Source organism: Hemibagrus wyckioides, linkage group LG03, assembly GCF_019097595.1.
Source record: "Hemibagrus wyckioides isolate EC202008001 linkage group LG03, SWU_Hwy_1.0, whole genome shotgun sequence".
Lineage (NCBI taxonomy): Eukaryota > Metazoa > Chordata > Actinopteri > Siluriformes > Bagridae > Hemibagrus > Hemibagrus wyckioides.
This window is the reverse complement of record NC_080712.1, coordinates 27,910,404-27,924,601: the sequence shown is the minus strand read 5'-3', so window position 1 is coordinate 27,924,601 and position 14,198 is coordinate 27,910,404. Positions and strand designations below refer to the sequence as shown.

Genomic DNA, 14,198 nt, shown 5'->3' with positions numbered 1-14,198 from the left:
GAAAAAAATAATCAAATTAAATTAGTCTAATAAATTTCTGCACTGCAAATTCAGCTACAGTATTACTTCAATTAACTAAATAATTTTACATGTACATTTCTAATTTAAATCTTTCTGCACTACATCCAAGCTGTCTTCTATACCTCTCTGTATCACTCTAATCACTGAAATAAAGAAAAAAGTTAGTTCAGGCCTTGAAGTTGATCTATTATGCCCTAATTTAACATGTTAACTGTACTATCATTTTTACAAACTGTATATCTGCTAACGAGCTCATTAACTCATGCAGCATGTAACTGACCACAGCAGGACAAAAGATTTTTTAACTCTTAAGTGTTTTATTGAAATGTTGTCCAGGATCACTGGGCAATAATAAATATCTCATTTATCATCAAGAATTTACAAAAATAAAGACGGCAGTAGTCTCTGGCAAAACAAAACCAAAAAAAGCACAAAATTTGATTTTGGATTTTGAAAAAAAAGAAACAGAAAGATAGAAATCATGCTGTAGGTATAGAAACTGCTTTAACCCGACGGGCATGCGGAAAGAAATGGAACCTATTGAACACATGAACGCGCACAGCAAAACGTCACGCCGAGTTCAATTGCTTTCACACTTCATACATTAAAATCGTCAAACAGACAAACATACGATTTCTTTTTCAAACTCAAAACACAGTCGCACAGTTTTCTCCTGTGAGACTTTGACAATCCTTGTTACAAGGAACACACGGCACTTCATGAACTTCCTTTTGCCCTTCTTGCGTAAAGATGCGCATCCAACTTTCCTCACACATTTTCACCATCAACAAGCACTGTTGCTCGCAACAACAACAAAGCAACATTTGAAAGCGCAGCTAACATTTAAACATGTAGATCTTCAGAGTGTGCCTTCAGATTATTTACAGTAGATTAAGTACGCGCAAGCAAATTCATTTACAATGCATTTGACCAGATCCTTGTTACAAGGAGTGAATTCTGATTTCGTGAAAATAAAATAAACAAAAGAGCACCTATACAAACAATACACATCATGCAATTTACTTTTTTTTTTCTTCGAGTCCAGCCCATATACAATTTACATGATGACATTTGGATATAGTCACTTCATCGCCTCCTTGTCGGCGGAAAGTCTCGTGAGTCCCGTGGAGGTGATGGGCACGTGTGCGACGGGTGGCGGCACCTGGCAGATGGCACAGGGACACGGCAGTCCTGCCCAGTGCTGGAAGCCGGTGCCAACTTGGAGCGGAGGCGTCGGTGGCGTTTTCATCAAGGTCTGAGGCGCCCGAATGGAGCCGAGCGCGGGCAGAGCGGCAGACAGAGCGGCGGCGGAGGATGTAGGCGGTGCTAGAGCGCCTCCGAGCAGTGCGTGGTGCACCGTGGGTGCTGCGGGACCGGGCGCGTGCGCGGTCCCGTGACTCGCCGCGGCGCCGCAATGGAAGGCTGCGTGATGGCCACCGCCGTAGATCTCTCCCACCAGCCTCTTCATCTCGTCCAGAGAGCTGGTGAGCATTAGGATGTAGTTCCGCGCCAGTAGCAGCGTGGCGATCTTGGACAACTTTCGCACTGACGGCCCGTGCGCGTACGGCATGACCTCTCGCAGGCCGTCCATGGCCAGGTTCAGGTCGTGCATGCGTTTGCGCTCCCGCCCGTTGATCTTCAGGCGCAGCTGCTGCATCTCCTCCTCGGTGACTTGCTTCTTGAGCTTGTATTTGCTGGCGACGCTCGCTGATGTTCTGTCCACGCCGGCGGCTCGCGACAAGTGCTCACTGGCCATGGCTGTGAACTCGTTCTGGCCCGAGGACGCGAAACTCTTGCGCGCGTACATCTCGTCCACGTCCGGCGAGGAGGATCTGCTCGAACCAGAGTCCGAATTCATTTTATCACCTCGGTTCGAGTAGGGAGGCCGTCTCTCACTCTGCCTCTGCTTTTAAGTCACTCCTGTTTTGTCACCTGATTTTCTTTCCCCTATTATGTAGTCTCTCTTTCCTTTTCCACGTTTCTGTAGTGAGTTGTGTTACCGGTAACTGATCAAGGAACTGTGTCGACTTGGTTCCGTGGATGCACAACCTGCTATTTGGCGAGCGATCGCGGGACTCTGGCATTTATAGTGAGGACTGAGAGAAGCCGGAACAAAAGAAGCCCCCATTCATAAAGACCTCGTTAGGATGACGTGCCCATTATCCGCGGCGCTGCGCTTTCACTGTCCCATCGAGCAAAGGAGCAGCTATTCATATTCATTGTAACACCGCTGTGGGAGGGGGGGACACTTCAGTCCAGGATACTCTGAGACCAAAAGCTGCTTGAACAATTCTCCTCGACACTTTTAAAATAATACCGGGGGTCAGATTAATCAGCTCACTTCACTGTGCACAGGTTTAACAGGTTATGTATCCTTTTAGATCAATTTCAATATATATATATATTGGCATATCGTAAAATAAAGTTTTGAAATATAACGCATGAATAGTGTACAATTCTTTATGTATTATTTTTATTTTAAGCTAAATCAGTTTAGATTGTTGTTTAGAATTGGCTTAAATGTAATTAAAATTTAAAAAAGCACCTGCCTGGAAAAGTGCATGTTTTAAGTCATTACTAACGGGAATATTTTTTTATCGTGTGTTTTTTTTCTTTTCTTTAGCCAATCCATAAGACTGTTATGTTACTACAAGATGCGTCGCGCACATATTTAGTTCGCATCTTTACGCACCGCTCACATGTTGCTGCGCAGCGAAAACTCTGGTGTTTAATGAACACCTGCAGTGTTGAGCTCATTCCTGTACTATTCAACTTGTCTTAAAGAAACACTCTGGGTGTTCATTCAACACTGTTCATGCAACTACTGCATACTTTCCGCCCACGACTGAGGGACGGATTACATTCGAACCTGCATTACACTTTGCTAAAACCTTTACAGGAAGATGCGCCACTGTGGGTTCCTGCAGTAACAGGTGGAGCGGATGGAGATACTTTAAACATGTCACAGCGGTGAACTTGAGATTTTTGGATTTTTCTTTAAAGAAAATCTATTTATGGGTGTATTTGTGGGTATGCTTTCATTATTATTATTATTATTATTATTATTATTATTATTATTATTATTATTATTATTATTATTTGTAGTAGTAGCAGTAGTAGTAAAATTTGTAGTAGGAGTAGTAATCAATGAATAATGCATTTATACTTTCTCTACAATCCTCGAATTTGTAATTAAAGTAATAATAATTATTACTTATATAAATAAGCAATCTGCATTTACGACTGAGATGCAACATGAATTTAATTTTATGTTTAATTTAACTAAATTAACAAGCCCTTAACATTGCTTCTGTTATCTAAATCCCAATAATTTCAATACAAAATACAAAATGTACTTGGGACAATATTTTATTAGTTTTATTATATATATATATATATATATATATATATATATATATATATATATATATATATATATATATATATATATATACAGCAAGTAGAGTTTACAGCATTTATCTTGTGGTATGTATATCTTAAATTATAAAGTGGGACTGGAAAGCCTCAGGAACAATTACTGCGATTCCACTGATACTAGGTTTAATAGTAAGAATATTTGTAGAGGAGCCGCATCACCAATAATAATAATAATAATAATAATAATAATAATAATAATAATAATAATAATAATAAACAATTAGTGGAAAGATAACCAGGGAGGAATAAACAATCTTTGGTAAATTAGAGAAGATAGAAATAGACCACCTATTCATCTACACTTATAGACACACAAAAAAGAAAAAACCCTTCTATCTCATCCACTTCTTGGTGTTCCAAAGCAATAAAAATCCTCTCCAAAAAAAAAAAAAGCAAAAATGTGTATTCAGAGTGGCATTGTAGGAGCAGAAAGGGAACCGTACCTCATAAAGGTGCTGCAATGCAAAGAAAAGCTCTGGACTTCTTTGCTCTCTCTTGGTGGCATTTGAAAGTGTAAAGCTTTGAATACCAATTGCTTGAACTGGACATATGTGAATCCCCTTTAATCCTACTAATCCTGTCCCCGAGTGTTTCTTTGTCTGTGGGGGCGACTGCATAGATCTAAGTGAAAGTGTTCCTAATCCGGCCAATGTGGAAAAATGTCTCAGTGTGTGAGATGCAGGAGGGGAGAGAAGGGACGAAAGGAGGGTGTGTGTGTGTATGTGTGTGTGTGAGAGGTGCCTGTTACAGGGATGGAAATCTGTGGGGGTGTCATATACTGAATGAGAAGGAAACCCAAACAGCAGGAAGACCTTCATACACACACACACACACTTCCACCCTCCTGCAGTCTGTTGGGCCCACACGTTCTTTTCCCCACAGTACCAGGGCAGTGGCCCAAATGTCCGACTTTTTTCAAGTTTCCCCTTAGTCAGCGGTACAGTCCCAGCAGGTAGCTTCTAATGTGGCCGATCCATTCTTAAGCCCTCAGCTTTTTCATTCTCCCCGTGCCCTGCGCTTCATCTCTTCCCCACGCTCCCAACTCATGCAAAAACAGACGTTTAGCTTAAATCCATGTGGTGGGTCCACTTAGGAAAGGGGTTACACCAAATAATCCTTTCAGAGGAAGACACAATAACCTATGGAGAGTATTCAGGAAAAAAATAATCGCCACCATCCTTGGAAATGAGCATTTTGCTTACGTTTTTAGTATTAAGAACCAAAACTGAACACTGATATAATCAAGACACATTGTACTTTCAATGCAATAATTAAAAGACACAAATTATTTACAAGTCTCTCTCTCTCTCTCTCTCTCTCAATATTTGAATATTTTCATACATGTAGTCCGAGTCCAGTGGAACTGCTAAACCAAAGTTATGGAGATTCTCTCTCAGTCAGGTAAAGTAATCTCAGATAAAAAGTGTGAGTCAAAGGGCAGGATTACACTGGTATTGGGTTTGAGATCATTTACTGCTTGCTCATGGGAGAGCAGGTTTAACCCCACTTCTAACTGGGTACAGCTTAATAACAGAGCTAATGAGAGATACCACAGAGACACACACAGACAATGAAATCTATAACACTTACAAACTTAAAATGGAATTTCTTACAGTTTTATGTAGTCAGTAAGGGACCAAAGGTAAGACTTAACTATCTAATATATAGTATATACATTAGTAATTAACATACTAATTAGTTCATGCAAATCAATCAAATAACTATAACAGCTAAAAGAGTTACGCTCACCTTAACATTAAAATAAATTTTACTTTAGTTTTAAGTTTCTTGTATTGTCTATACAGATGCCAAGCAAATCTCGTCTGAGGTTTAAAGTACAGTTTCTCAAAGTTCAAGTCATCCTGTATTTCTAATTAATCATAAAGGTAAACGTTCAAGGGGTGCTTATATAAAGAAGATGCAAAAGCTCAATTCAAGCCTCTATTTAAAGTGTATATACGCTACCAAAAAAGAAACAATAATAGTCCTGAATCAAACATTTGTCTCTTTATGTTTGCATACATCATACAAACCATATTCTTCAAAAACATATACTATTTTTTCTTAATGACACAGACTAAGAGTACAAAGAAATAAAACCCTCAGTGCTTTTATTCTATAGTTTGTTGTCTATAAAACAAGGGTATTTTTTTTTTAAATATAAAATCTGATTGTTCCCGGGATCAAATGGAAAATGCTTGCTAATTAATGAGAAGTACAAAGAATGTGGACTCTTGTCAATATTTTGAGAGATGTTCAAAAAGCTTTTGCATTAATTAAGCAAAGTATAAAAAAGTGCCAGTTTCCCACTGAAGTTTACATTTATCTTAAAGAAGAAAAGTTTTAATATTATTTGGGCTGATGGGCCGCCAATAAAATTGAAATGATCAAACGTAAACTATATTTTAATGCTGGTTTCACTGCATTTCACAAAGGAGAGAGAGAGAGAGAGAGAATCACTATTGAAACCTAATTATAAAATTATTATTAGAAGTATTGTTGTTGTTGTGGTTGATATTGTGTATCACCTTTAACAGATTTTCATATGTGCTGAAAGAACTAGCACAGGATCATCATCATTTCGACACATCATGGGTTCATTTCATAGCATTGCTAAAGATGTTCCACTGTAAACAGAAGTCTGCCAGATGGCCACGAGGTCCTGAGCTCTGAGTTTGTTGCACTTTGCGTCTAGCAGTTTGAGCTCCTCTGGGTCGCCTCTTCATCACATCCTCCATGGTGGTAACAGCCCCTCAGCTCGCCTTATTTTAACTGTCCCTTTCAGCCCCGAAACAATTGTCCAGCTCCTTTTAGGTTCTTTTCAGACCTGGTTTCAAGCCTGGTAGCCTCCATTCTGCTTTGTATGTCACCCGGTGTCTGGTTTGCCCCATTCCAATGGGTGCACATGACCAGAAAATGAAGGCTTGCATGAGGCCTCGGCCAAACCGCAGAGCGCAGAGAAGAGATTAACATGTAAGCTATTGCAGGCTGAGCCGGGCCCAGGGGAGGGAGCTTTGTGTCCGGCCAGGGTTACATGTAAGCAGAGAGGGTCTGCACGGCTCAACCTATTGTGTGAGTCAATCCGAGGGAGGTTGTTTCATTAATTACACATTATCTATTGGTCTGTGAGGTAGGAGGTACATAGGTTGGAAGAAATACAGAGAGAGAGAGAGAGAGAGAGAGAGAGAGAGAGAGAATATGAAGATCATTTAAAAAACTTGATCTTTAAAGGAAAGAGATACACTATCCTCTTAAAATATATATGTACATCTGTTTCGGTGCCAGTTCTCACATCTCAGCCTCATACGGCCTTTTCTACGTGTGTCTTATCTGCTTGTAGTTCACTTACAAGCACCGCCACGTTGCGTCATTGAAGCCACTTCACTGGACTCCCCACAGCAGCTTAAACAGACCTAATGGCTTTCTCTGCCTACCAACACCAGGCTTTCAAGTTCCCACATTTCAGCGATTCAGGCTGAAAAGAGTTCAGGCTTGTAGCCTGAGAGGGTACATCAGGCGTCTCTCCATTGTGCTTATTCTCTTCATGCTCGCCTCGACCAGAGACCTCCACAGCTTTATGACCTGCTCGGGATTACTCTCATTGAACACAGGCCATCCCTCTCCAGCCCCCTGGTAACCCAGTAAAACCAGTGGGAGGACCACAACTTTACAACGGCCTGTCTAAAATGTGCCTCTCCGATTGTTCCCCATTACAGAGCTCCTCCTCCCTAGTAACAACGTGGACGCCAAGGATGGCAGGCTGATTCCAAACCCCGTCATTACAGTCTCTCCCACTAACAGTGACTAGGAATTGTTATGATCATGGTAGGTTGAGAAAAACACCTTGAGAAAACCTACTATTAGTTCTTCTTCTTTAAATTCAGTTGGAATTGTCAGCTCCTGAATATCAGAAACATTTCACATTAACCTGATTTTGTGGTCTTGGACACGATTAGGTTTACACAAGCAGCACGAACAATAAAAATATAAAATTAAAATTAATAATAAAATTAACATTAGATAATGGAAATCATTTTTAAAAATAGAATAATGCACATCAGATATAGAGATCTGAAGCTGAGAAAATGATTTGAATATGAATTTTGCATTACTGAATTATTTAAATGTCACTATAATTAATTATAATTGTATATAATTAATTGTTTTTAATAAATGTACATTTTTTTGTCAAGGCTTTTTTTTCCTTTTTAGTACTGACATGATTTGCCTTTATATATATATATATACACATTTACAATTTAAAATAACTTTCAACTAATTTTTTTTTTTTTTCAGAAAAACAGAACCCTAAATAAAAATAAAAAAAATCATGAAATTTTGATAAAAGTGACTAAAGTTATCAAATAATTAATATTGTTTTTATGTTATATCCAAATAGCTATCTTTCTACAGTGATGATAAACAGTAGCTTCTAAATACATTAGGAACTTTAGATGCAAAACTTTAAATGCAGTTGCTTCCTTACAGATCATAGCTCATCTCGTCTCCACTTTACTCTCTTAACTTCACTTAATGGAATCAAGAATGGCTGCGATACTCTGATTGGATAAATGTGTCCATTTTTTTCCTGGAAATAACACCTTATTGAGATTTGAAGGTTTATGATTTTTTGGGTTCTGATTTCTGATCTCAAATCTGTAACCTGTGATTTTGATTTTAAAAAAAAAGAAAGAAAGAAAATTACAAAAAACACACCACAGGGGAAAATGAATTAAAAAATTAATGTTAGGTTATCTGTATATTCTGTATATTAATCCTGTATATTATCTGTATATAGATCATTGTCTATAATATAATCCATAGATAATGTGGTTACTGTTGATCAATGTCCATAATTCTTTTATATATATATATATATATATATATATATATATTTATGACTACTTGTGTAAATTATTTATATTTCTAGAGTTTTTCTGTTAACATTCCTAAAGTTATCTACTCAAACTAGTGTTGTAATTAATATTAATACTTTTATCCACTTAATAGTGACTGCACATATTTACTGCCCATAGCCTTGTTATTTATTATTATTATTATGTATACTGTTAGTATATATAGTATATATATTACAACCTGCACTGTGTTAATTTGCACATTGCTGCAATTTGCACTTCTGGTTGATGTTAAAATGCATTTGGTTGCTAAGTACACCTGTACCGTGCAATAACAATAAAGTTGTATCTATCTCTTTGTGTATACACCGATCAGTCATAATATTATGAGCAGTGAGAGGTGAAGTGAATAACACTGATTATCTCCTCATCATGGCACCTGTTAGTGGGTGGGATATATTAGGCAGCAAGTGAACATTTTGTCCTCAAAGTTGATGTGTTAGAAGCAGGAAAAATGGGCTTCGAAGGATTTGAGCGAGTTTGACAAGGGCCAAACTGTGATGGCTAGATGACTGATTCAGAGCATCTCCAAAACTGCAGCTCTTGTGGGGTGTTCCCGGTCTGCAGTGGTCAGTATCTATCAAAAGTGGTCCAAGGAGGGAACATGGGTGAACTCATGAAAGGGTCATGGGCGGCCAAGGCTCACTGATGCACATGGGGAGCGAAGGCTGGCCCGTGTGGTCTGACCTAACAGACAAGCTACTGTTGCTCAAATTGCTGAAGAAATTAATGCTGGTTCTGATAGAAAGGTGTCAGAATACACAGTGCATCACAGTTAGTTGTATTTTGGCAACAAAAGAGGAACCAAAAGAATCATAATGTTATGCCTGGTCAGTGTCTAACTGAAATATATACTATATATATATATAAATATATACTATACTAAATATATACTAAATACTAAATACTAAATATATACTATATATAAGTATATATACATATATATATATATATATATATATATATATATATATATATACTTTTATCATCTTGCAAGCTTCATAGTATATTACTTGCACACTGCAAGTATCTTGTAAGCGTCCAGCATCCTGCAAAATCTCTCGGATCAACGCTTTTGCACTAGTGGCTGCCCCTGAGGTCAAACTGTGAGTGTTGGTGGTCGTTCTTCAAATTCTGGCCCTTTAAGTCTTTGTAAAAGCTTTAAAAAGCGCCTTTAAAATGAATTTATGTATGAAAGTTTGGTTGTTCACTGACTGTAAAGTCTTTTCTGAGAAAGTCTAAGTGACAGCTCCCCAGTACAGGTCTGTTGGGTATTATTACAGCTCTCGTCAATATCATTAGGGTGCTAATAAAAACTCACATGACATAAAGTGATCTCACACACTCAAATATTGACAAGGACCCATTGCTAACCACCCTCCCTCCCTCCCGCTTTCTCTGTCCATTTCCCCAGAGAGGCAGGGCCGCATCTTATTAGCACTCACTAGTCAAGGGCCATTAGCTCTTCAGGTAAAACCGTCAGTGACAGAGAGGAGAGGTTTAGGGCAGCAGGGAGTTAAACTAACACTTATCTAATTACTGACAAAGCAGGCACACAGCAGCTTTATTCGGCTGATTGCTGAAGCACACACACAAACACAAACATTTCCCATGCAGGAGCGTGATACCCTGAATCCGCTACATTAAACAGTCTCGCTTAGGAATGATCTTCCACTGTTTAATTAGATTTGTCGTAACAAATAGGATCATATACTTAATTGTTATGTCAAATCTATTATCTAAAAATTGGACAAAGCTCAAATAGTATTAGTATATATAATTATCTTTATACATTACAGCTTATTCCACAGCACTGTTGAATCCTTGTGTTTAATACATTTCTATAACTGCAGCTCTGTCAATATTTCTGGCTGTAAGTCAAATCTCAGGTTTATATTTAATGTTGTTTCCATAGCTGGAAAATATGCACAGGGATTTGTGTATTAGACATGTCATATAATCTAATTCTAGCCATAAGGAGTCTCAAGCGTGAGGGTTTTTCTATCATTCAGTACATTTTCCACTACAAGAAAGTCTTTAGAACAAAGTACTTTGCACATTTTGATTTTTCAGTACCAAGACAATTAGTTTTTTATCTTATTCAAGAGCAAAAAAGACGTTGAAGCGGCAACTGTTGATTGTTTATTGTTGCTATAATGTAAGTGATAACAGGAACTTTACGTCTTGTGAAGGTTACACAGCATTAAATACAGCTATAAATAGGTTTAAAATATTATATGTTTTTTAGTAATACACAAAACATTGTTCGCAAATCGCTGTGGTATAACTGGAATAAAACACTATATTTAACCACGCTGTTATAAGTAAGTAATTTGCTTTGCGTCAAGCCATGTCACCCCCCCCCCTCCATTCTGTTGTGTTTAATTCTTTGCTTAACACAAAAGCAGTAAGTCAGATTGAAACATTTGCATCCCTTGAGAGCTTCTTAAACAGTGTATATTCAACAACAGATGAATTAAAGCCTGAATAAGCAGAAGAAATACAAAATAGCTTCTTGTAGTGCTCCAGGCCTAACAAAAGCCTCACACTATACATGGCAATGTGAAGGATAAAAGGGCTATTTTCCCAAGTGATAATTACCAGAGGGCAATTTAGGGATATCGAGAAGGATTACTCCTCTCCACCCACTAATACCCGGCTGTAAACACAGAGTTTCTGCCCCAAAACACACTGTGTGTGCTACTAGAGCTTTCACTGGTTTTGTCAGCCCATTGGCTAATGGAGGAAGTTAATTGTGTTGGTTGTAAGGCCACCTGTCACACCAGCTTCATTTCCATAGTAATGGGAGAAGGGTGGCATGGACAGCATGCATCAGCCATGATCGAGAAGCATTTATGCCTGTTTCAAAGACAGTCCAAATATGGCCACACACACACACACACACTTACTATTTATTTAATCTACATCAGGCTTATATGAAGTCTAGGATAGTTGACAAATAGTATCTAGGAACAAACTCACTAATTATCCAAGAGAAATTTTCTATATACTTTTTTTTAAATGTAAATATACATTCATAAAGTTCATTCATAGAGTTGTCTCTAAACAATTGACATTTATTAGTTTGTTAGATTACAAATACCAGAGGTGTAATACAATAGAGGTGAGCTTCCTTTAATAAAAATTGAGAAACTTTTAATAAGAAGAATGTTGGGAATGTGAGCGTAATGGACGTACAAGTTAATATTTTTTCAGCGAAGACATGCTGCCCATGTGATCGGTGCTGAGCAGTATGGAGTAGAGACTCCATCAGAAATGCATTTTGTATCCCGGTGAGAAAAGATATGTTTCTCCTGTTCAGCGCCTTGAAATATTTGTGCTAGTTATGCGTAGTTGTAGTTGAGGTGGAAACCTTATGAATAAAAACCATTGCATGACTTAAAGCAACAAATATAGAACTTCCTATTAGTATTTTTGTTACATCATGTTACATCCTTCAGTTACATCCTGCAAACTCAATCTATTAACAACATTTTGGTGAGTTTGGGACAATAACGCTAGAGGATTAGAGTGGCGGTTTAACAAGGCCATCTGTATCACATCCTGTCCATTCTCTCCACTGCTGCTGCTTTACATCTCTCACTCTGTCTATCAATCCCTTTCTCTTTCAGCAAGCCTAATTGACAGATGTAGTCTGTCCCCACAGTTATCATGGAGATGGGACTGCCTGGCTAACCGCTAACTGCTTAGCTGGCCAAATGACATGATTTTCCTTGACATGTAAAGAGCTCAGCAATAAGGCTGAATGATAAGTGGAAGATGAGCAGTTCATATTGTTTTTGCCATACAGGCTACAGGCCACAATCTTTGGCCTATTGGTCTATAACATCCACCTATTCTGGCTGAGAATGAGGTTGTTAAAAGTTTGCACATGTTCTTGAACTACATACAGTGTAAGACTTTGCAGGCAGTAAAGTTTGTCAGCTGTTTAGTGTCATTGAGTACTGTTGAGTTATGGCTACGGTGGACAGGATTATGATGTGTGGCTGTGCGTTTACCTCCTCACCGATAGCGACATCGCCTTTTTTCTCCCCATCTTTTCTTATGATGCATTTAAAATGCTAATAACTGGTTTATTATGTGCTCTGTCAAATGCAAATGTTTTTTGTTTTTTTTTTACTGCTAGAGCGTTAGGCCAGCGGAGGCATTAGCATATCTTATGCCTTCCTCCTTAGCATGTGGTGCTGTAGCTAGCACCATGAAACAATGTAATAAATTAGATTAACAGGCACATTAGATAAACAAGCCAAAAGGATGGCACGTTTAAGACGTACAGCGAGGTTGCTCAGGCAAATGAAGGTGTCTGGCTCTGCTAGCATATGGCACATCTATTCCATCAAACCGACACCAGCTCAACATTAGCTGGAAGTGTCAGGCAAGGCAGGCGGAGTCCAAAAATCATCATGTTAATAACTTTTTACGACGCAGAGCGATGAACTCCCTGCACATGGAAAACTTAACACGCTCAAATGTCATAGTGAAGGAGAAATTTTACTTGCTGTTTGTTGTTACACCCAATATTCAGCTACATATTGATATATTATTATATTGATGTAATATATATAAGTATATATATATATATATATATATATATATATATATATATATATATATATATATATATATATATATACTTATTAAAAACATTTTAATGACATTTAACATTTTCCTGGATTTTATGCTGAAATTAAAAATGCTTGTAAACCTGTAATTAAGGTTTACAGTCTAGCATTAATATAATGCTAACCTCCAAAACTACACGTTAAAATATAAAATTGTGTTTTCATAATTTAGGCCAGTTACTGGGAGACTGGACTGACAGAGAAAGCAGACAAAATTGTGACCTTTTTTCTTTCTTTTGAGTTTACTTTCTATTATTTCTAAATTATATTTTTTTTAAAAGCCACATTGCTGTCCAGGATTAATGAAAATGATGGGGGGGGAAAATAAAAATAAATCAAAAATAATAAGGACAGGGACATTTTTATTTTACCACTTTTTTCCACCTTACAAAAATAACATCTTATCATCGTAAAAGTATTTTGAAAAATTAGTGGAATTCAATAAGTATTTATAATTAATGAATTTATTTTAATTTTAAACAAATATTCAGTTATAAACAATTATATTTTTTATATGTCCTAAATGTTTTTTTTCCACTACAGGCTTATTCTAAAATTTACGTATTCTACTGGCAGATAATTTAGCTAATTCAAAATATTTATTTCTAGCAGAAGGAAAATTATCTGCTAGTAAAAAAGAGATAAGAATGAAATTAGTAAAAAAAAAAAATCTAAAAAAAAATAGGTTAATTGTCTTGGATTTGTTATTGATTAATTTCATCATTAAAAATATTAGACATGTCCTTTTTTTCATATCTTCAATCTTCATATGGTTTGAAGTGCAAATTCAAAAAAGGTCAAAAATGATGAGAGAATAACAGCACTGAGGGTCTTTCTGTAATGTCTACAGGTTAGAGACATTATTAAAGGAATCTTAGTACATTCCATCATGCAGGATATTTTCAGCTCTGTTGTATTCGAGAGATGAAAACAGAGATAAATTAAAATATTGTTTTTGTTTTTGTATTTTCTTCGATCATGATCCTAAAAGTTTGAGTCTGAACCTTCTACATGATGCAGAAGAAATCTCCCGGTATTTAGCAGAATTCATGATTCCATCAATATTCAGAAGAGCACCTGAACACAAATCAGCCACAAAACAGCTTTAAATGTTTTCTTTACAGGTGCTTTTCCTTATATCTAGTCTGTTTTTGTTTACAAACATGAACTGATATCTGAT

The 14,198-nt window shown here is 37.2% G+C and overlaps 1 protein-coding gene across 1 annotated transcript; it reads right to left on the bottom strand.

Moving 5' to 3' along the window:
* Window positions 1–371: 371 nt before the first annotated feature.
* On the bottom strand, window positions 372–1,909 carry olig3 (oligodendrocyte transcription factor 3). The gene has a single exon (XM_058386043.1). The coding sequence runs from the start codon at window positions 1,877–1,879 to the stop codon at window positions 1,103–1,105; it is 777 nt and encodes a 258-aa protein (XP_058242026.1). The 5' UTR covers window positions 1,880–1,909; the 3' UTR covers window positions 372–1,102.
* Between the last annotated feature and the right edge of the window lie 12,289 nt (window positions 1,910–14,198).

Excerpts from the sequence above, each read along its gene's own strand:
- olig3 (XM_058386043.1), bottom strand. The coding sequence starts at position 1,879 with ATGAATTCGGACTCTGGTTCGAGCAGATCCTCCTCGCCGGACGTGGAC.